Source organism: Mirounga angustirostris, unplaced genomic scaffold, assembly GCF_029215605.1.
Source record: "Mirounga angustirostris isolate CCGP_5_RB_7025 unplaced genomic scaffold, mMirAng1.0.hap1 SCAF_4, whole genome shotgun sequence".
In the NCBI taxonomy this organism is placed as follows: Eukaryota; Metazoa; Chordata; class Mammalia; order Carnivora; family Phocidae; genus Mirounga; species Mirounga angustirostris.
Genome location: NW_026991712.1, coordinates 100,822,807 through 100,845,906, shown reverse-complemented (window position 1 = coordinate 100,845,906; position 23,100 = coordinate 100,822,807). Strand labels below are relative to the sequence as shown.

The following is a 23,100-nucleotide window of genomic DNA, read 5'->3' as shown; positions in this document are numbered from 1 at the left end:
CCTGCATCTAGTAGGCAGAGGCCAAGGATGCTTCTAAATATCCTCCAGGGTATAGAAAAACAAAGAGTTATTTGGCCCAAAATGTAAATGGTGCTGATGTTGAGAAACTGCAGTAGACTCGGCAGGACTAGTCTATGTTGTTTCCTGGCACAAGGTGGATCTCAGGAAATAGGTGTTGCCAATGCTTGCATGCCATGCCTTGGAAATGTGTTCTAGAGGACCCCATAAGCTTGTCTACACAACAGCAATTAAAACTTGTCTACAATGTAATTTGAGATTGAAAAACTATATAAAACCATAGCAATTTTTACAAATCTCCTTTTTTCTGCCTAAACTGATCTTCACTGACATATAGACAACCCTCAGCTAAAAATAATCACTAACTCCATTATATCTTGTTGTATGGCTGTTGTTTTTCTAGACTCTTTAATATCCGGGATCTAGCCAGACTCTTATGGAATTCATATGGGGAGCGATGAATTTAAACATAACTGTCCTCTTGTGTCTTCCCCTGTTTCGCAAAGGAAGGCACCTCAAGATCATCACGGATTCGTTGATATGTTCATTTGACAGCATTTTTTGAGTGCTTAGTATGTGTGGAAGATGTTTTGAGTTTCATGGTTACACCTGTGAACAAAACAGACACAGTCTACACTCACGTATTTATACTTAGAGTATGGGAGAGAAAATTTTTTAAAATATACTTCTCAGATACTACAAATTCTACAAAAAAAAATTAAATAGTGTTAGGAAATTGAGGATTAGTATGTTTAGGCCAGGCGCTATTATTTCCGATAGAGTGGTCATAGAATTTTCTTTGAGCAGAAACCTCAAAACAAAGTGAAGAAACAAGTCATAGGGATGTCCAGGGGAAAAATGTTCCACACAGAAGTAAAGGCAAAAGCAAAGGCCTGGGGAAGTCCCTGACATGTTTGCAGAGCAACATGGAGCTTTGTACAGCCAGTGAGGAAGAGAGTGAGAGCAATGAGCCACCAGGGAGGCCAGGGGCCAGATCAATTGGGAATGAATGAATTTAAACTCTGTCTTTTATTCTGAATGACATGAGAAGCCATTAGGATTATGAGCAAAGGGATGTCATGACCCAATTAAAGTTCTGAAAGAGTCACTCTGACTGATGTGTGGAGAGGAGACCATCACTAGGATGGAAGCCAGGAGAGCAGTTTGGGGACCAAAGCAATAATCCATGTGCCTTTAACTAAAAATGAGATAGTAAGAGGTGGTGAGATTTCGAATGTATTTTAAAAGCATAGCCAAGATCTGCTGATTGATTGTCGGGGTGAGGAAAAAAAGATATCAAGAACAACTCCAGGAATTTTAAGCTGAACAATTAGAGGAATCAAGTTGCCATTTACTGAGATAGGGTGGGCTGCCTGGGTGAGTAGCAGCTTTGGAAAGGTAACCTAAGAGCTCAGTTATGAACGTCTTAAAGTTGAGATATCCATTAAATGTCCAAGTGTAGAATAAGAATGCAATTGAGGGGCGCCTGGGTGGCTCAGATGGTTGGGCGTCTGCCTTCAGCTCAGGTCATGATCCCAGAGTCCTGGGATCGAGCCCCGCATCGGGCTCCCTGCTCCTCGGGAGGCCTGCTTCTCCCCCTCCCTCTGCAACTCCCCTTGCTTGTGTTCCCTCTCTCGCTGTGTCTCTGTCAAATAAATAAATAAAATCTTAAAAAAAAAAAGAATGCAATTGAGTAGGTCAGTTTGGAGGAAGTCTCACTAACTGGTGAGTTGATCTAGGCTGAAATAACTATTTTGGAAAGGTTAGCATATAGATGGTATATAAAGTCACGAAGCTAGGTAAAGAACCCTGGCTCTAGGGTGAGCCTAAAGAGCAAAGAGTTCCAAGAACTAAGCCCTGAGACATTTGAGGAGAAAGGACAAAAAGGAAAAGAGAGGGAAAAACAATGGTGAATGATGTGGAAAACAAAGGAAAAAGAAAAATTATTAAATTTCCTTACTATCTACAGCCCACTGACAAGTCTTTGAAACAGGCAGAGTGACATTCCTCTAGGGACTCAGCTGCCTCTATGTTGACACTTTGCTAAGGGCTAAAGGCAATCCTAACCTGACCCTCAGGACTCTGTAAGTCTACTTTAACATATAAAAATTCCTTTATCTTTAAACCCCCAAGATACATGTTGGCAATCATCCGCCAAGCATATGGCCCACCGATATACATATGAAGGGTCTCATGACTAAGGTTTTATTAGACGGTAATAAATGACCTTTTCCCAACAATAGCTAGCCCCGTCAAGGTCCCGGAAACCTTGCTGCCAAAATTCCTTAGAGACTTAAGCTATCCCTAACTGCCTTCCAACTTGAAAGTATATAATGGGCCATTCCTCATGACCCCGGTGCAGCTCCTTCTGCCCACGGGTCCTGTCCCCATGCTTTAATAAAACCACATTTTTGCACCAAAGATGTCTAAAGAATTCTCTCTGGGCTGTCGGCTTTGGACCCTAATGTCTTTCCTACATCAGTGAGTAGGGAAGAAGGAGAAGCAAAAGAGAGTGGTGGCCCAGAAGCCCCTATTTCAGGAAGGGTTGCCTGGCAGTCCTAAAGGTCCCTTTGAGGTTTATGATCATGAACTTAAAATGAGACTCATTTCAAAATAGTTGGAGAAAAACTCCAGCCACATTTAGCTCCTGGGGTATAGGCATGGAAAGGTGGAGAGTTGTATTTAAGCAGGATCAGGTTTTCCCAGGAGACTATGATTGGGGTGGGCACTAGGGGGGCTAAGGGAGATGAGAGTGTATGAAAGGAAGTCACTGTAAGGATGGACCATGGACTCTATACTTTGTAAGAAGGGAAGGGAGGACATGGTAAGTCAATGAACTGGAAGATCAAAGAATTATTGAACTATGAGTATCATCCCTGCAGGGTCTTAATATGATAATGTAGCTCAGACCACATCATTAATGATCATTCAAAGATTTTGTGCCTACATGGAAAGACTAGTTCCTAAAGAGTGGTAGATTAACAGGATACTGAAAAATAATAATTACATTTGAGATGCCTTACATTTATACAGTGCTCTCATGTTTTTCAAAGATCTTTTTCTCATTTTACATTCTCAAATATATCATGGCCAGAGAAGACAGCTTTACTGAAGTCTCAGAAGTCTTAGAAGTCTTAAAAGAATCAAACTGGGACCCTATTTCCTAGATTAAAACACATTTGGATATCCACTTATCTTCTAAAATAAATATATTAATATTGGGTGTTTAGCTGATATGGTTCTATATATAATTATTTATACAACTTATATTATTTATCTTTTCCTATTGAAAATAATAAATCGGTTCTCAAACAAGACCCAGAAACAAATAATGTTATCACGAAAATGTACACTATCCATTGAATTCAAAGAGTAGACAGTAGTGTGACATTTGACGTGTCCGTGGAGATTCATGGGCTGGGTCTTGAAAGTGTTGAACTTGGATATCTATGGATATGTTTTCTTTCTTGGATAAAACTGTCAGATGGAGCTCAGCATGTAGCTCTGGCCATTGGACAGATCTTACAGAACCCTTCAAATACCCACAAAGGAACTACATTATGAAACTTCTCCAGCCTTATTCTCTACACTTACCCCAACTTCATACCTTTGCACGCTCTATTCCCCTTTCACCTGAAATGCTCATCCCCAAACCTTGCCTCTTTCCCCCTAATAAACCCTATGTACCCTCACAGAAGACTCGGTATTAAGCCCAGTGTTAAGTTAGTTTTTCCTAATTCCCCTCAAGTTAAATGAATTTCTCCTTAGATCGCTCTGTGTCTCTGTCTGGTTTTCTTAGCACATGCTCTTTTGTTTTCTAGTTATTCTAAGCATGTGTTTGTCTTGCCCACAAAACAAGCTTTTTTGACAACAAGGACTTCTGTGTAGTTTCAAAAAGTTCCTAGGATCAATTTATGCACATAAATGATGCCTTTGAAAAAAGCTGGATAAATTATATTAGGTGCACCAAGGGCCAACCTGGGCTGGCAAGGAACCTCTTCTGGAGAGGGAGAGCCAGAGGACAGGGCTGTTGGTGCCCAGTCCTCAGCAATTCCAGGCAGCTCTGGAGAAGTCCCGAGAAGCAATTAGATTTGAGAATTGTGTCTCCTTCCTGCACCCTCTATTCTTGGGTGGCTCTAGACCAGAAAGTTTCTCCCTGTTTCAAATCCTCAACCAAGGAAGGTTCTAGAGGCCTTTTAGGTTTCCTAGCATAAATGTCAGAAATGCCAGCATAAACAAGGTGTAACTTGGGGAGATATAGTGTATTGGAGTGAAATGTTTGTTTTCCAAGAATATTTCATTTGGTGATCTGTAATTGTATTATTTTTGTTGTTATTATTTTATTATTAATAATGTGGCATGCCTTAACTACTGCATTTATGCAGGTATGTTCTTACCCCATCTCCCACATCCAAGTCCCAAAGGCCCCCTTCCCACTCTGTTCTCCTTCGCTCTCTCTGCTTCCTCCCAGTCCCAGCCCCCAGCACACTTAGACAGGTGACAAAGCTAGCCTCCCCTAAAGGAAGTGGCTTGCCTTCAGGAGCCTCCCTCTTCTTGCTTCTCTTTAAGCATCTAGAGTCCCCAAGGTGCTGCCCCTATTCCTGGTATCTTCCACTCTTTACAATTTCTAGTGTCCTCCTCTGCTTCTATCCAAATTTGATTTTTTTCTCTCAGGACCTCGACCTCCATTCTCTACTATAGCAACTGGCTCTGCACTAAATGAACCCACACCATTCTGACGAGTAGCAGCATGTTAAAAAAAAAAAAAAAAATTCTAGTCACTCTTCCTTATTCCTCCTTATTCATTTTGACAGTGCCCATTCATCTTTACTCTGCTCATCAAATGCGTTACTTCCAAAATCTATCTAGGCCAAAAGGGTAACTCAGACATTTGCATTGTGCCTGGCACATGGTAGATCAACCCAATAAAATATTTATTGAATGAATGAATGAATGAATGAATGAGCTCAAATAGTGGGTGTGTTTGGCTTCATAGTGAGGTAAAATAAAAGCCAGACTTTTAATAAGAGGAGCATTTTTAGATTAGATAAACAAGGTTTACTCTCACGGTTGACCTTCCTCATCAATGTCCAGCTAGGCCTACTCCCATATTTTGACAAGACAAATTAGCTTCCCCACATACTTACTCCTCCCACCTTTTTTTTTCTGTCTGATTTGATAGTTATTTCCACCCATAAAGGCTTTGTCTTTACCACTTCTTTGAAAAACGCTGAATTAGATGAACAACTTCTTGCTTCCCTGAGATGCAACAGAGAAAATCTAGTCACTCTCCACCCTTCCCCACCTGCTCTCCTCCTCTCTCCCCATCTCCTTGTCTAGTTCTTCCCACCTTCACACCTCAGCCTCAGAGGCCCCTCCAACATTCTGGGGAAACAAAGAAAAGGAAATCTGAGGGTGCTGCCCAATCATTAGCTGCCTAATCCTTCTTTTGTAGCAGACTTAGCTTGAAACTTGGGTGAAAAGGAAATCTTAAGAGCGCTTTTCCCATACAAATTTTCTCCCTGCTTTTTATATTTTCTCTCACAGATGAACAAACATCAGATGTGACCTGATGAAAGGCTTACAAAAGCTGTCTTCCCTCTTAGCATTTGGAAAAAAACAAAAATAGAGAATTGTTTAGTTGTCTAGATCCCTACGAAATTTGCCATAATTACTGGAAATCCTGACCAAGTTACTGTCTTGACATAAATGATAATGAGACTCCAAACAGAGGAGTCATGGGTGATGGCAGGCTCAGGCCCTCGATGCTCACATACTTCCCTCCCTCTTTTAAAGAGTGCAAATATGCAGAAAAAATGGGGGAAGTGGCACCAAGACGGTAAATTTCTCAGTGTGCAAAAATTAGACTTTTGCATCAATGGCAACCGAGCCTTCCCAAATTTTAAAAGGTGTACACCTGCAAATGCTTCTGTTCATACTGTATGCCAAGAATTAGCACTCTCCGGTCATGTTCTGAGTGTCCAACCTTTCTATCCTGCTTGAAACAGATGCTACTTCCATGCCAATCACCACCACCTGTGGTTGCCATGTGTCATGTTGCATCGCATAGATGTAATGCCATCCCGCCATCTCTTCTCCACTCCTCATTTTATCCGAGCATGTAGTGTGCTGTGACTCTGCTGCTGTATACACTCTGTATACATTTCTGTTCTTCCTTGCAAGATTGTGAATGCTTCGGCCACTCCAATCGATGCAGTTATATCGATCTGCTCAATACAGTCATTTGCGTGAGCTGTAAACACAACACTAGAGGGCAGCACTGTGAGTTATGCAGGCTGGGCTACTTCAGAAATGCTTCTGCACAGCTGGACGATGAGAATGTGTGCATAGGTCAGTTCCATTATAATTTCAGCTATTGTTCTGTGCCTTTCGAGCTATGGGGAGCTATTTAAGGTGAAGAGGCTGTTGAGTTGCACCACGGCTGAGCCAGAATGAACTTTCTCAATGGAGAAAACATCCTTGTGGTAGACTTAAAATTCTCTTGTGCTGGTTGAATTGGGGGATATATCCTGAATCCTTATGTTATTGTTGCTTTAAAGATGGTGAGCCAAAAATCATGTTTAGAAGATAAAGAATTTTCTCTTATTCTTTCTTCCTTCCTTTCTTTCTTTTTTTTTTTTTTTTTGCATGCAATCTTAAAACCTGGTAATATCAAACTGATAAAGTCTTAAGTTGTGCATTCAACTTTTAAGATGGAAACTCACACTATGGGATTTAATTATAGCTATGAGAAATTAGGATAAACTCTTGCATATAACTGGTAACCAACAAATATCGATTGATTAAAAATATTGCCATTTGGAATTGAAAGCCATTAGCAATTGGTAATATAGAAGTTTGCCTGACTTTTCCATCCGTAGTAATGAAATTCCATTTATTTAATTTTCTTATAGCCCCCAAAAGGAGAAGCAATTTCTCAAAGCTATTGTAGGCAATTAATTCTCTTAGCTTCCAAGGTAAATAAGCTCTGGGCAACTGGGTCCACAGCGTTCTCTCAAGCGCTCTCCCCCACCCACCATGACTACTTGAGCAGTAGTCAGCATAAACAAGGTGAGAACCTGCCCTTCCCACCCAAAAAAGTTTCTCCAACCTTTTGCGTAGTGGAACCCATCTTTAAGAAAGGGAGCTGATGGAAAAATAAGAAATAATAAATGGAATTTCACTTCACAATTTACTTTGAAGAAATGCATATATTTGAAATGGTCAAGGGTACGTGCATATCTGTTACCTCACCAGCAGGTCGACACAGGCAACTAATTTTAAAAGTAGAATTTTGCACATAGAGACTAATTTAAATAGAAAACACATGCTGAAAAATGGCAGGCAGTCTTTTGATCAAAAAAGAAACCTAATTAATTTGCAATTCTGGGGCATTGTTTTCTGATTGGATTGTCAAGGTCATGTAGCCACTTGCCCAGGATCACATAATATAGCTATACAAGTTGTTTTGAATTCAGTTAGGCCAAGTTTACATAATACTGTTTATATCTACAGTATGTTCTATTTTTCAAAGTGCCTCCTTATCTATTATTTGTGAATTAGTGGAGAAATCACTGGACTTAGAGGCTGAAGAGCTGGGTTCACGTCCCAGTTTGTTATTTAATAGCTGTGTGCCTTAGGTAAGTCATTTCAGAACTCCTGGTCAAACTGGGATCATATGGGATACACAGGAAACACTTGGTAAACTGTGAACTCACTTGCAAATATGTTTTTTCTACTTAATCTTCATTAACAAAACTGTGGGTAAGTATTCCACTGATAATTTCCTCTATTTTCTAGTTGAGAAAAGTAAGGCAAGTTGACCCAAATCATATAGCTTTCTTGAAGAGTTAGTTTTCTGACTTCAAAGCTTGAACACCTTCTCCCAAATATCCTGACATAATTAGCAAAACTAAGCTTGTCAGACTTCTAGTTATGGTATGCTTTTTTGGATGACAGTAACAATTCCACTATGAGCTTGCAAACAGAAATTCAATTGCCTTTCCAACTACTAGGGCTACAAAGATTTGAGGTTATCAATAACCCAAAAGACATGTAGCTGTCAGAATTTCGAATGCAGAGTTACATTTCACTGAATGTCATTTGTCAAAATATATAAATGTCATACTATAAATATGGAAACAAGAGAAAGGTAAAATAAATAGGAACAGAGGAATAAAAATCATTTATGTAAAACACCTAAGATTAAAATATTTTACAGTGTTAATTTCATATTATTTTAAATGAACAAAGAAAAGGCCCTAAAAGAAAAGATTTTATTCCATATAATATTTCATAGGTAACAACTATATCCCAATGTTTTACTCAGAATATTCTATTCTTATGAACTTTGGCCTTTTTCCAGTCCTAAAATAATCTTATGAACTATAAAATCTGCACTTCCTATTCAATATTAAAAGGTATAGTTGTGTTGTAAATCTATGTTGGATTATCTCCAGACAGGAAGAAAGCCTATTTAGCTTTTGTCTTTTAAATAGCATGAACTAGAGATGAAATATGGAAAGCTTAATATACATTTTTTCCTTACTTAAAAAAATCAAAAGCAGTTGTTTTCTCCATTTCTAGAAAGTTTATTAGTTAAAATTATAAACCTTTGGGGAATTTTATTTTGTTGAAACAAACATGTTTCTATTCAGTATTTTATACTCTTCAAACCAAGTAAATTAGTAAACCCAAAGATGAGAATTTTTAAGTACCATTGAAATTAGTGATAATATTCCCCACCTGCCAAAATTCCTTAAATTGCTGCCCTTTTCCTAAGGAGTAAAATTGTTTGTAAAGAATAAATTGAAAAATGTGGCTAGCTGGTGTATGTTACACTCAATCTTTTGTCTCGAGTCTATATATGCATACAATGAATCAATAACTATTTCCTAAAAGAGCTATGGATTCTGCTTTTCCCACTTGAGGTATCAGGGCTGCCTATCCACCAGGCTAACGCTGGAGTTTGCTCTCTGAGGGCCATTGGTAGCCTGTGGCTCCCTATTGCCAAGGTTTGCCCTATGGAAAAGCATGAACCAATTTCCTCTTTTCCACAGTTCAGCTCCCCAAGAGGCTTGAGGCAGGACTGAGAATTAAATTTAAGAGCATACACCACAAGTAATTGAGAGTTTAATACCTTTTTGTATAGAAAGCACAAATGAAAATGAATGGATATTTACCTAATTCACTTTCACAGAATTAAGCGCCAATCTTGGAAAATTTGAACTTCATCTAAGTCTTCTCTAATTCTGAAGAAAAGAAAGGCACTTTTGTCAGTTCTTTAACAAATGACAGTGAAATCCACCACCCTGGTTATAAGGGAATAGCCCCTATCTTTGACAAAATGTAGACTGCATTGAAATAGATGTCATAAACTATTTGCATCATTTTATATTATGGCAAATATAAAATGCAGACTATTTCGTGTTGCCACAGTGATTGCTTTTTTGTGACTACCGGTGAACTTACCCATTTTCATACAAATTCCAAGCACAGCCATGTCTCCAAAGATGCATGTAATTACCCTGTATGACACAGCAATTACATGAAGCTGACTCCCTTGCATGCTTCTGTTTCATATAAACTCAAGCATTAAGCAGGAAGCTAGAGGATATGTGGTTCATGACCTTGGATAATCACTGCTAATAATCCCTGATAACAAGCTTGACATCAGAATGAAACACAGGGCTCAGCAATTACTATTAAACATATCTCAAATTAGGCTGTATTATTTTTTATACCCCTTTAAACCCAAGATCAGGTAACCAGAGGTACCTTCTATAGATAAAACACTTCTAACACCTATAAATCAATTGTAGTATAACTTTTTAATCAAACCTCCAAAAATATTTCATGTTGTTTTAGCCTAATAGTCCTGCATGTTCTTTCTAATTTCATGGAATAAAATATAATACTCCAAGGCCATCACCAATATCTACCATTGGCTGTGATCCCACAAATGATATTTTTTTAAAAAACTAAGTTATTTGTACATAAGGTGTTGTGTAGACCACACCTCTCCTTGTCACTTATTTTCATTACTGTTTGAATAACACTACACTTAATCACCTTTTCCTATGACAACTACTGGGATATCCTACGGTGTAGATGTTCCACATTTTTAAAAAATTTTGTTTACTTTCTTTGCATCTAAACCCTTATATGAATATAATTGCTATGAGCTAATTGACTAGAGTAGCACATGAATTCATGTTGGCCAGATATAACTCTACTCCTTGGTTTACGAAGTGTTGGTGACTCATTGTCAACTTATACACTTTAAATAGTAAGAAACAAAGTAAGTGTTGAGTAATTATAAATACATACTTATAATATAAATGTACACACAACATTTTTAAAGCCACAACAAAATCACTGTTTTAAAAAACAACTCCCATATACACACACATTAAGATAAAAAATGCCCACTTAAAATAAAACTTCAGTTATTAAGCACAAACCAAGCCCGGCAAAGAGGGAGCATTTTAGTTTATTTAGATTCATTTTTCCCTCCATATGTCTCTATTAGTCTAATGTTTGTATCACAATAATGCTGAACTCAAAAACTGACTTAATCAACATGAAATAAGTCATAATTCTAAGACCCTCTACATTCTTTGACAAAATTGTCAAATTAATCCCAGTGACAAAAACAGAGCCAAACCTCCAGACCTTTTTGTAACGTTAAAGCTTGAATCTCTGTTGCCAATCTAAAACGCTAAACTTGATGCTTATAAGCTGAAGTTCTCAGGGCTTCTCTTGGTTGGTTGCTTGGTATTTTATTTGGTTTTTAAAAAGAAAACCTCTTAATGGGGCATTTTGATATAAAGGAAACAGAGTGACAGAGAGGCTTGCCCAGATTATACAGTAGGGTAATGAGGAAAGAAACCTTGGCCCCCAAATTCCAAAAGCTGCAAACTAGCCGTTGTTGCCTTTCAAACTAATGGAAACCTAAACAATTCCCATGTCAGATTCAGCCTTTCAGCAAGACAGAGCTTCCGAAGCAAAAATATCGTGTATAAGAATGTGTAAGTCATCAAGAAAACATTCTATTTACTTTTTACTAGACAAAGTTGTATTGTCCTGAAAAACACGTGTCTCAAATTATGCCTATGTTGAAATTTACTTGGGATTACAAACTTTATTTTTCTTTCATGATTGTTAATCTAGGCTGCATGAAAACCCTACTAAGGTGCCTAGCATCTAAACAACATCTACAGGCTCCTCACATGAACAAAGTGCATTCATATTGCACTTTAACAATGTTCAGCAGTTCTCAAATATTGAGTGTAACAGATAAGCCTATTTGAATAATTTAAAACAGATTTTACACTGATGGCATATTGATTTATACTTGATATACAGACTTCTCATGGTGTTCATTAAATCATCTAAAAATGCCCTAACAAATGGAATCTCTATTATGATCTGTTAGCCATGAAGAACATGATGTCTTATTTCCTCGAAAGTTTTCAGTTAATTTCCTCCCATATCATAAAAATGGCATCATGGCAGGCGGAGAAATCAATACACAGGGCCAAAATCAACCTATTTGCCAAAGCATTTGATTAGCGGGCATCTTCCGTTAAGTAAGAGATGCATTTAAGTGACGCTCCTGTGTTGATAACCTATAAGCCATGCAGACTTGTCTCCAGCCTGTGTGTTGTCTTGTTTCTACAGAGTGTTATTGTAACCCTTTGGGCTCAGTCCATGATCGTTGTAATGGCTCAGGATTTTGTGAGTGTAAGACGGGAACAACAGGGCCTAAGTGTGATGAGTGTCTGCCGGGAAATTCCTGGCACTCCGGCTGTCAACGTAAGTAACTCTGGGAGCTGCCCTCTGCCTGCTGCAGCATGGCTGATTCCGCTTGTCTAGGCCAGCGCGTGCAGCTTCTCAGAGCAGAAAAAGACCCAAACCATTGACAAGCTTTAAAAGCTGCTTAAGGCCCCAGCCTACATAGAGGAGAGAGAGAGCAATCCATCAGCTGTCCAGCTGGCTTCTTTGAAGCCCGTCTTCTTCCCCTCTGAATGCGGGAGCAACTTATATTGAAATATTGTGCTCAGATCCAGGTACCTGGCCAGACCATAAATTAAGTGGCACAATAGGGACCCAGCTTGGAAATTCTCACCGCAAAATGAAGGGTGATGTGTATGTGGTTAATATATTTCTTGAACTGAAAACTACCCCGGAGCTCCAGAGTTCATAAATTAAATGATATTTACATAACTTATTACCGCCCCTGCTATCACACCCATAGCTGAATCTTAACCAAAAACCTGAAGGCAATAAATCTAAAGGATATTTAAATGCCAGGGTAAAATAAATGACAAAAATCAATATTGATTTTAAGCCTCTGAGGTTAGGAACCATGCAGCGAGCCTCAGACAGATGCCATTTGGTTCAGCTTCATTTCTCTGGGGATTATCAGGCCTTCCTAAAAGCTTGTCAGGCAGGTGGCATGTCGGCGTATTCAGGGAATAGAAATTTAAAAATCTGAGCAGAAGCTTCCTTCTGTCATTCATAACCTTTTCTGCTTTTTCATTATGCACTAACTTTCTAGTCTATCTGTACACATTTAGCTTACTAATATTAAAGAGCCACCAGGCAAATCCTCTGGAGCAGTGCGGTCCAATAGCAAATTGTGCAAGCCACGTACGGAATTTTCAGTGTTTTGTTACCCACATTTAAAAAGTAAAGATAAATAGAAGAAACTGATTTTAACAACTTACTTCATTTAACCTTTAAATACCTCAAATAGCATCATTCAACATATAATCAACATCAAAACTATTAAGGATGCATTTTACATTTTTTTCATACTATATTTGAAATCAAGTGTGTGTTTTATACTTACAGAACATCTCAATTAGGACTGACCATATTGCAAGGCCTAATAACCACATGTGTCTACCATATTGGACAGCACAGCTCTGGACCTTCCTTTGCTTACTTTTCACTTGAAAACAATGTCAGTATGCAGGAACTGTCTAAAGCCAATTCCAAGACCATACAGAATATTTCACCGGCTACTTGTGGAATTTATAGTCATCTGTAAGCTACGCTTCTACACAATGTAAAGCCAAAGTGAAATTTACTGCCATACTATTGCCATGGGCAGCAAAGAACTGTGGTGATAGTTTGAGAAATCTAGCACTGAGGATGCCAAGGTTAAGATGGGACCCCGGAGCTGGAGGTGAGCATCTCCAGCCATACTGGAGAGGAACGTTAACAGACAAATAGGCAGCACATCTGCACATAAGCTCTGCATAAGGTCATGGTTTAAAAGTCCTGCTTGCCATAGATTCCTAGAAAACACCTTAGGGGGTTGGATGACTTGGTGGATCCCAAGGACCATGTGAGGAACCAGAACTCAAAGGAGAGTCGTTGGTCCTGGAACATCTGGATGTGGAGGCCCAGAGAAAGCCAACAGTCAAGAGGAGAGAAGGAGGAACAGACAGAGGAAGGACCCAAACCAGCCCAAGACTCAAGGCATACGTTGTAAGGAGACTTTGCAATTAAGACACTCTTCTCAAAAAGAAAGGCTCATGTAAACTTCCTGATGCAGCAGGACCTAATGAATAGGTGTAACCAGGGAAAGGCATTAGAGAGGGAAACTAATCCAGCCTTAGGGGAGGTATATCCCAAAAAGGTCCTAACTTGATTTTTCTGGATTAATTATTAGAGTATTATAAAAAGGTACAATGTCACCAAATTTTCCCTTCTGGAGTTAGAAGACTGGATTACGTGTGGCCCTCCCACATAAGGGCTGTGTGATGCACAAAACCCTCTGTACCTCAGCTCCAGCACCTCACATCCTTGGTATGTATGGATCAGTGAGATTATGGAAGCAAATGCTTTATGCTTTATCCTCTTGAGTATTTCTTGAGTACCTACCGTTAATTAGGCAATGAACTAACAGTAGAGGCTGCAAGATGAAGAAAGATAGCTGCTGTGGACATATGGGCATGGAGTTCACAATCTGAAGTGAGAGGCTGACATATAACACAACAGTTTTGACAGAGGTAATCAGAACTAAGAAAGAGCTATGTATGTGCTTTTAGTGAAGCCCAGATAGAAGCGAGCTTCCCAGAGAAGCAATGTTTGGTTCAGTACTGAAGGATTAGTAGGAGATTTCCAGGATGGAACTTCTTGAGCAAAAATACGTGAGCTAACACGCTGTGTTCCAGAATATCAAATAGTTTTGATACGATGGGAGGATAAGGTGTGTGTGTGTGTGTGTGTGTGTGTGTGTGTGTGTGTGTGTTGGGAGGAAGGGAATATGCTCAAAAGGCAACCTGAGACCAGATCACATGCTTTCATGAACACCAAGCTGAGGAGTTTCTTCTCATCAGGGAGGAGACAGACCTGGGGTCCATCATACACTTTTAGACAGGGGAATGAATGAAATGGTCAGAATTTGTTTTAGAAAGATTATTCTGGCTGCTCTGTAAAGGAAGGACTGGAACAGGATGAGACTAGATTTGTTATATCAATTTAACATATTTCACATATACCTTTGAGTATGCAATAGCTTTATCTCACTCTGAAATCTTTTTTTCCTTCCCTCAGATCCACGCATATAGGGCTGATATTCTATGCAAAAATATTGAAATTTCTGCTGTCAGTTGATAAATGGCTACAGTATGAGGATCCCTAAGTGCCTTCCCCTGGGATCTCTCAGACCATCCCTAAGATCCACCAACTAATGGGGTAACACCTGTCATAGTAAGGTGCCTCCAGCACCAGTGTTATAACAGATACTCATTCTAATTAGTTGACGATTAAGGTTGACAAATATTTTTCATATCACTCCCATGTCTGCACACACATGAATGCCCTCAAAAATGCCCTTCCAAAAAAAAAAATGCCCTTAAAGTCAATCTCTCTCTTTCTCTCTTCCCTCCACCCCCGCCCCTACTTCTATTGAGTTGAATGCATCCTTGGGTTAACCTCATTATCAGTGGCAGTGATTAACCTGACAACAAGAAACCAATGCCAAGAAGAAAGCAGTGGTAGATAGAGCAGGCAATGGTGCTGGCTGTGAGCCATGAGCTACATAGTAAGCAGACACACTTAGGCCCTGGGCTTGAATTGCATCTCTACCTCTTACTTGCTGCAAGACTTAGAGGAAATCACTTAGACGTCTATCTCTAAGCCCAGTTGTTTTGGGTTTTTTTAAATCTCAAAATGGGGGTAATACTAGGACATCATACATCTGGTAATCATGAAGATTGAAGGAAAATAATGAATGTGGACTTCATGGTACATAGTAAGCATTCAATTATTTAATTCCAAGCACATGTTGATGTATCAAAATGCTAGGAAAAGCCGTGTTTAAAACTTATTGTACAATGATAGTGCAGAACATGCAGCAAGATTAGCCACTGTTGAAATTCCAAATTGTTGACCTAGGAACTTCTAAAAAGCCCTTGATTACAGGCAAGGCTGATTTAAGAGATTGAAGTGAAGCTGACCCCAAAAACAATGGTGTGGCTTCCGCAGGGGAAATGAAGAGCTCCAGGCTCAAAAGTGAACCTTCTGCCTCAGGGGGCCACCCGTTGTATGTAAGCTAGTCTCTCTGACATAAATGGTGAAACACTTGAAAACCATCAGAATGAATGGTCTTTAGACTATTGGCACACCCAATCCAGGAAAGAAAGCAGAAAAAAAAGATTTCAAGGAGACCAAGCAGAATCAAAATTAGTTGAGATTCCTATGAAACACTGAGGAGAAGCAGTGTTTTTGTTGTTTGTTTTTTTCTGTGCCCCCTTGAAATTAGTGAAGAGGGATGAGCCACATTCCAGAGAATAAAGCTAAGCCTTCACAAAAGGAAGCCACATCCCATGCTTCAGATAAAATATGGAGGGTTAACATGTATTGGGAAGTAATGAAAAACTTGTCACCAGCACCAAGGAGATTGGACATAGAGGAGGTTTGTGATGTTTTGGTTTGGAGAACGGAATGGAAATAGCCACACATAGAACCGATGAGGCTGGAGAGGAGGTGTGTTGTTTTCCTGGAGGATATATAAGGATGTAAAATAAATATATTAAATGCATATGAAAGCTACCAACAATCCCCCATTTTTACCTAGTTTGTATGAATGGTGATTTCAAAGGAACTTATAGTCTAAATATTTGGGTTAAAGTCAAAAGATTTGGTGACATAGTTCAGTGTTATGATTTGGGAAGATAACAGAGCATGTAGGAAATCAAGAACTAAGGGGAAGGCTGAGATTCAGTTGCTGGACCATGGCCTACAATATCCCAATAACCCTAGAATATAGGTTCTTGGAAGGGATCAGTACATGTATTTTTTTTAAGATTTTATTGATTTATTTGACACAGAGAGACACAGCGAGAGAGGGAATACAAGCAGTGGGAATGGGAGAGGGAGAAGCAGGCTTCCTGCAGAGCAGGGAGCCCAATGCGGGGCTCGATCCCAGGACCCTGGGATCATGACCTGAGCCGAAGGCAGACGCTTAACGACTGAGCCACCCAGGCGCCCCCGGGATCAGTACATATATTATTGAGAACAGAAAAACGTGTTTAGTAGAAGGCTCAATAGTCTGATCAAGAAAATTTTTAATTAAGTTTGAGTAGAATATTGTGAAAATACCCTTATAAAACTCTAAAACCAGACAGTAGGGCAAACCAAAGAGTTAAAAAAATAAAACAAAAAAAAAACAGTTATTCTCAGGAGAATAAGGAAAGGTTTGTGGAACAAAACTCTATGGTTTAGATGTTTTCCTTCCCAGAGAATGCACAATAACTATATTCTTTTTCTCCTGCTGTTACAGTAAACTGCCACATACATAGTGGCTCAAAACGAGAATGTATTTCTTACAGTTCTGTATTTAGAAGTCCAGCAAGGATCTCACTGGGCTAAGATCAAGTTGTCGGCAGAGCTATGTACCCTTCTGGAGGCTCTAGGGAAAAATCTGTTTCCTTGCCTTTTCTAGCTTCTAGAAGCTACCTATATTCCTTTGCTCATGGCCGCCTTCCTCTACCTTCAAAGCCAGGAACTTTCCATCTCTCTGTGCCTTTTTTCCATCATTACATCTTTCTCTGACCACAGATGGGAAAAGATCTCCACTTTTAAGGGCTCAGATGGTTAACTTGGGCACACACAGATAATCCAGGAGAATCTCTCTACCTCGAGGTCCTTAATATAATCTCTCTATAAAGTCCCTTTTGCCATGTTAAAAAAAAAAAAAAACAAGTTGCAAGGATTAGGATGTTGACATCTTTGGAAAGACAGCTGACACTGCCTACCACAATAATCATTGAGAATGGCAACTTTTAATGCCAAGCATAAATATGTGGGTATCATGGAGATGGAATGTAACTCATGCTTGGAGTAAAGATATGCAAGAGAAAAAAGAAATACATAGATCAGAGAAGAGTGCCATGTGTCAAGAAGGTAATGACTTGTGTTGTGAATTAGAAGGTAGAAACAGTGAAATATTTTTCAGTCAAGACCAAAGAGCTTATAGAAAAGGTATTGTGAGAGTGTATTACAGACTACACAACCATTTAGAAGATAAACATATCTTTCAAAGCCAAAGTAGAGAATCTAAATGCTCTGGAATCTTCCAAAATGAAGGAATTCAAATATCAAGATATTTACATAAAGATGTGTTCTGCTAATTGTTGACTTGCATTGACAAGAATTTCTTCACTAAAAAGAGTGGAAGGAGTCAGGAAACTAGTACCCCCACTCAGGGGTAATACAGAGATGGTGGTATCATGTAAGAGAATGAGTGTTAATAAAAACTTTTAAGGGACACTGTCCCAGACCTTAAGAATTATTAAAAATATACTTAGGGAAAAAAAAGTAAGATCCTAAATACTTTTTAAAACACACACACACACACACACACACACAGTTGATTTTTTAGAAATAAAAGCACAGATTGTTCCCAATAGGCTACCTAGAGAAAATAGGAGACTTCCAAAATAACCAGCATAGCTATACAATGGTTTCCAATGGGGTTTTGACAAACATTTATTTAGTCCCTACTATGTGCTAGACACTGCTGCAAATTAAGGCTAAAAAGTAAAAATTGCAAAAATGCAAGATGGTATAAAGTTGTGTTCACAGTTGTTCAGGTGACAAAGATGGGGCAATTTTAGCTTACCTTCAAGCTCAATTCTAGACAGCTGTATGTCATGAGCAGCAAAGAAACTAACACAATTTCAGGCTGAACAAAGACCAAAAGAAGTTACAGTCCTTCTGACACGTGCCCTGAGCAGCCCACATCAAGAGTCTAGTCCTTGGACACTGCATTCTAACATAGCTGACAGTGATGTAGGAGGGCTCGGTCTTTGATTAAGGGGTTTTCATAAAGCCAGCAGAAGCAGGTTGGTAAGCATATGACTTGACACACTGCAGAAGTCGACCAGGGTTCAGAGGGCTATTATGTAACAGGTGGACACATTGCTTCAGGAAGACAGAACGGAGACCAATGGGTGAAAGAGAGAGGTGGGTTTCAGTTTAGCATTTTCCAACAATTATTCTCTCCAGCTGTCTAAGAATATACAGTAGAGTGCCTTGGGTCATGATAAATCCCCAGACTCTGAAAAAGTGCAAAGAGAAGCTGGACAGGCTCCTATGAGTGATGCTTTTGGAGAGTTTCTGCTTAAATGAACAGTTGAGTGAAAAGACCTCTGGGACCTCTCCAGCTTCTCGGCTCTTTCAGACCAATCACATGGGCCAAGGGAAGGTGTAGAGAGAGCCCCAGCTCAAGTTGTATTAAGAGCCAGTTAGGCCACTCAGCTGTCCTCTGTGCTCTCACCTCTCTTTTCCAACACGTAGACTCTCATACTTCTCACCAGCCCTGTTCTCAGTCCTCACTTCTGGTTTCCAAGAGGCTTAAAACTTCCAAAAATCCTTTTTATCTAGAGATTAATTTGTTCTGCTACTACAGATCAGGAGGCTTTCTTTTCTTTTTTTCTTTTTTTTTCTTTTTCATTTTTTGGTATGAGATTAACGTCTATAGGCCTGACAACTTGTGATTAAGATGATGCTTCCAATTGCTTTTCTGAAATGAAGATTATACCTCCCTGGACAAATACCTTGAACCTAACTTGTAATTTTTCAATTGCCTCCGGTAGCCGTCTCCCGCTATTTTCTGTGTTACATTAAAACATCCAGTTCACATTTCACCAGTTGACCTCATATTTTAAATCCATCGACAGGTGGCATGTCACTTAAACAAGGATGTCGGTGTTGCTTTCATTCATTTGGCTCTTACACCTCTATCACTGAACATGAATGGTGTCACTGGATCCAAGTTTTTAATTTCCTTGCTAGCAACTTGAACAACAGTCTCATTTCCCTTGCTGAGTACCACATTCACAACAGTGATGAAAAATAAATAGTTGGAAGGGCACCTGATGTTACTGTTGTTCAACTCCTAAGGGTGGGGAGGAAGTGCTCGTTAAACAGAACCAGTAGGAGCCTCCCCAAGGTAATTTAAAAAGGAAAATATTAGGAAGACAGAAGATAGAAAGTGGCAATTTGTAGGCATTACAAATATGCCAGGTAGTCCTCCTGGGGGAAAAAGGCTCATTTTGTCAGCTAGAAGAGCAAACCCCAGGGTTGCTCCCAGTTGTGAAATTTTTCCTGATTCAGCAGGACGAGGCCATGGCACTCAGTCATGCTAATAGCCATCACTTTCTAGTTCCGGTCCTGTTTCCCTTCCATTCTTAACATCACTTTAATTTGGGATTGGTAACAAAAGCCCACCAACCTCTAATACATCAGGGACCTGATGCCACCTGCGAGCAGGAGGGTCCCAGGCTGACACTCACCCCGTGGAAAGTGCTTTAACTCTTCACATCACTAATGGTTCCATCTGGAGCAACCCTAAGAGGCAAAAGCTGGAGCAGCTTGAAAAGAGTGAGTTGTTCAGAGCACCCTTCAAGTTGGATCATATCCATTTAAACCTGACGCTCTTGAATTGTTGGAGTTTGGCATAAGACAGATACAGATAGGGGATATACTATCCACTGGATGTAATAGCAACTCATATCTGGACGTAATAGCAATTCCAGACCATTTCCAGACAGTCTGAGGTTTCCTGCTACTCAGCTACCCTGTGCTCAGCCTTCTCTGCGCATCTCCAGTGAAATCCTGGAGAGGGCGTGGGTGTTCTCAGGCTCCTTGTTGTTCTGAAATTCTATGATCCTGAAATCTCACAGATGGTTTGACCTACTTGCTCATGGACCAAGTTCTGAGGAATAATCATTATTTTTAAAATAATTTAATAGTAATTTAAATAAAATAATATTTTTATTATTTTAATAATAAAAATGTTATTTATTGCACACTTGTTGTGTGTCAAGAACATGTGTGCATTATCTCATTCTACAAGGGAGGTGAAGATTATTTTCCATATTTTAGAGAGAAAAACTGAGATTTAAAGAGGGTAATTCCCCCAACTCAAACATCTGAACATGGCAAACCAGTTATTAGCAAATATTTATGAATTGAGTTTGCTGCAGCATTTTATAGGATTTTTGTCATTTTTATTTTGAAGATGGAGACAGGCTTTGGTGATTTATTCCAGGGGTCAGCAAACTTCTTCTATGAAGGGTCAGATAGTAATTATTTCAGGCTTCTTGGGCTTTACAGTTTCCATTGCAACCACTCAACTCTGCTATTGTAACCCCAAATCAGCCCAAGATGACACTGAAATGAATGAGTGTGTTTGTGTTCCATTAAGACTTTATTTATAGACGCTGAAATTTAAGTTTCATATAATTTTCACGTGCCATGAAATATTATTCTCCCTCTGATTCCGTTACAAGCGCTTAAAAATGTAAAAGCCATTCTTAGTTAATAGGCCATAGTAAACAGGAGGCAGGCTCCATTTGGCCTGCAGACCATAGTTTGATTTATTTCAAACTCACACAACAGTTAGAAGTGAGGAAACAGAGGACCTGGTTAATAAAGTGGAGAGAATATGAAGCAGAAGACAGAAGAGAACATTAAGAAAACACACACACACACACACACACACGCACGTTTCATTTTCAAGTGTGTCTTCTATCCTGATGTGAGTATCACAAGGGGTTGGTCTAACCGATTCATATTTACCAGGCCCTAATTTGACCTTAAGAAAAATGTTAGGATTTCCAGAAACATGAAGGCTGTGACCATATAATTTCCAGGACAAGATCACAGGCATAGTCAGTGCCAGGCATTTACAGGCTTACGAGCCAGCCAAGTCAATTTAGCATCAATTCAGTACAATCAGCAACTAATGAAAGAGAAGTCAGGGTGGCCATAACACAATCAGGATTGCTCATGTTGGTGTGAGGAATCATTCTGTTGCATTCTGCAGGAACAACCAGTCACCTTGAATATCAGCAAAAAGCTCTACTGAGAGAGAATTATAGTAATAATATCAGCTACGACACCAAGGGCACAGGAAAAAAATACATACAGAACCCGTTGAGAATTTATTTTCTTTTACCATCAGCTTTGATATCAGAGGTAATTATTTTAAAGAAAGGGCATGTCAGTGCCATGAGCCCCTGCCTCTTCTGTCCAATGCTCTTTTGAATGTGACTGCATCTATTGAACCCAGGGCATTTTGGATCATGTGGCTCTACTTTCAGCAATAGAATTATGTCACGATCATCTCTACTCAAGGGCTGTGTGCTCTTCATCCTATTTTAGTCAAATTTTTTGTTTTTAAAAATTATACTCAACCTTCAGTTTTTCATTGCTGCAAGGTGGGGAGAAATGGCATGCATTAGCACACAGCAATTGACTATCTCGATGTAAATTTCTCTCTTTTTTTTTTTTAAAGATTTTATTTATTTATTTGACAGAGAGAATGAGAGAGAGAGAGCACATGAGAGGGGGGAGGGTCAGAGGGAGAAGCAGACTCCCTGCCGAGCAGAGAGCCCGATGCGGGACTCGATCCAGGGACTCCAGGATCATGACCTGAGCCGAAGGCAGTCGCTTAACCAACTGAGCCACCCAGGCGCCCCTTGATGTAAATTTCAATGAAGTTGGATTTCATCTAGAAGAGACACATACACACAGAAATTCAGGCCCACACGTGATTCATCTGCTCTGCATCCAACTTCAACCACCAACTCATCCTCATAGTTAGCAGTCAAGATCATCCAGACATCCCTGGATGCTTTAAAACAGAAACAGTTGCTAAAATATATTTTTAACAGAATTCCTTCCCATATTCTGCAAAAGTGTAGCATTAATATTATGCATTGCAGTTTTTTCTTCTGAGCTACAGCTCTTTGGGGAAAATAGGGGTATGTCTCAGAGATAAAACTACAAAAATAATGAAATATTGATGTAATTATTTTTAAGAATCACATTTAGACCTCTTTTTAATTAATACTTTGACCCTATGGACTTAGTCTTATGTTAATCTGTATTCTTTATCATGAAAATCAATAATATGGACCACTACATCATTCACATGATTTTGAGTACAAAAAGACAAAGTTTGGGAGTTTGTAGGAGGGCTTGTTACCAGGATGATCTGGCAGTGTATTAGTGATGTAATGTCACAGTTGCTGTATTTTCAATGATTTTGCTGATCCAACTTTTGCTAATGCCCATATGGAAGATATTTGCATGTATTATGAGGTCTTTACTGAGATATCACATCCCTCTTCTTTCTAATTAAAATAAAAATTAAAGTTGCTGATTTTGCACCAAGGATGCTAAACTACATATAGACATATAGATATGGCATATGAATTCTATCCAATCATATCAGGCTTTGAAATTTCTGAAGTCACATTTTTACTAGAAACTGTCAGATCATAACATACCCTATAGGAAATCTAGACCCTCAAATTTCATCTTTGGTTACAAAATTCAATTTAACCAAGGTGATAGAGGGCTACTTAACAGAGTCTTGAAAAATCTTTTGAGTTCTCCTCCCTGGCAAACTGGGCTGGCTAGAGGATTTTCTGATTCATTCACTTGTTCATGCAATCATTCATTTACTCACTTATTCATTCATTCACTCATACTGTCATTCATTTTAAAATATTAAAGCCCAACCGTGTGCCAGGAATTGTGCTAAATTTT

General features: G+C 39.2%; 1 protein-coding gene across 2 annotated transcripts in view; it reads left to right on the top strand.

The window, feature by feature from the left end:
* Positions 1-23,100, top strand: part of NTNG1 (netrin G1) — a 310,825-nt gene that overhangs the window by 253,350 nt on the left and 34,375 nt on the right. Inside the window, exons 5-6 of one of the 2 annotated variants that reach the window (XM_045897077.3) lie at positions 6,202-6,369; positions 11,701-11,835. The exons of the other annotated variant lie outside the window; for it this stretch is intronic. Coding sequence (XP_045753033.1) covers positions 6,202-6,369; positions 11,701-11,835 — 303 coding nt within the window. The remainder of the gene's footprint in view (positions 1-6,201; positions 6,370-11,700; positions 11,836-23,100) is intronic. 2 annotated transcript variants of the gene reach the window in all.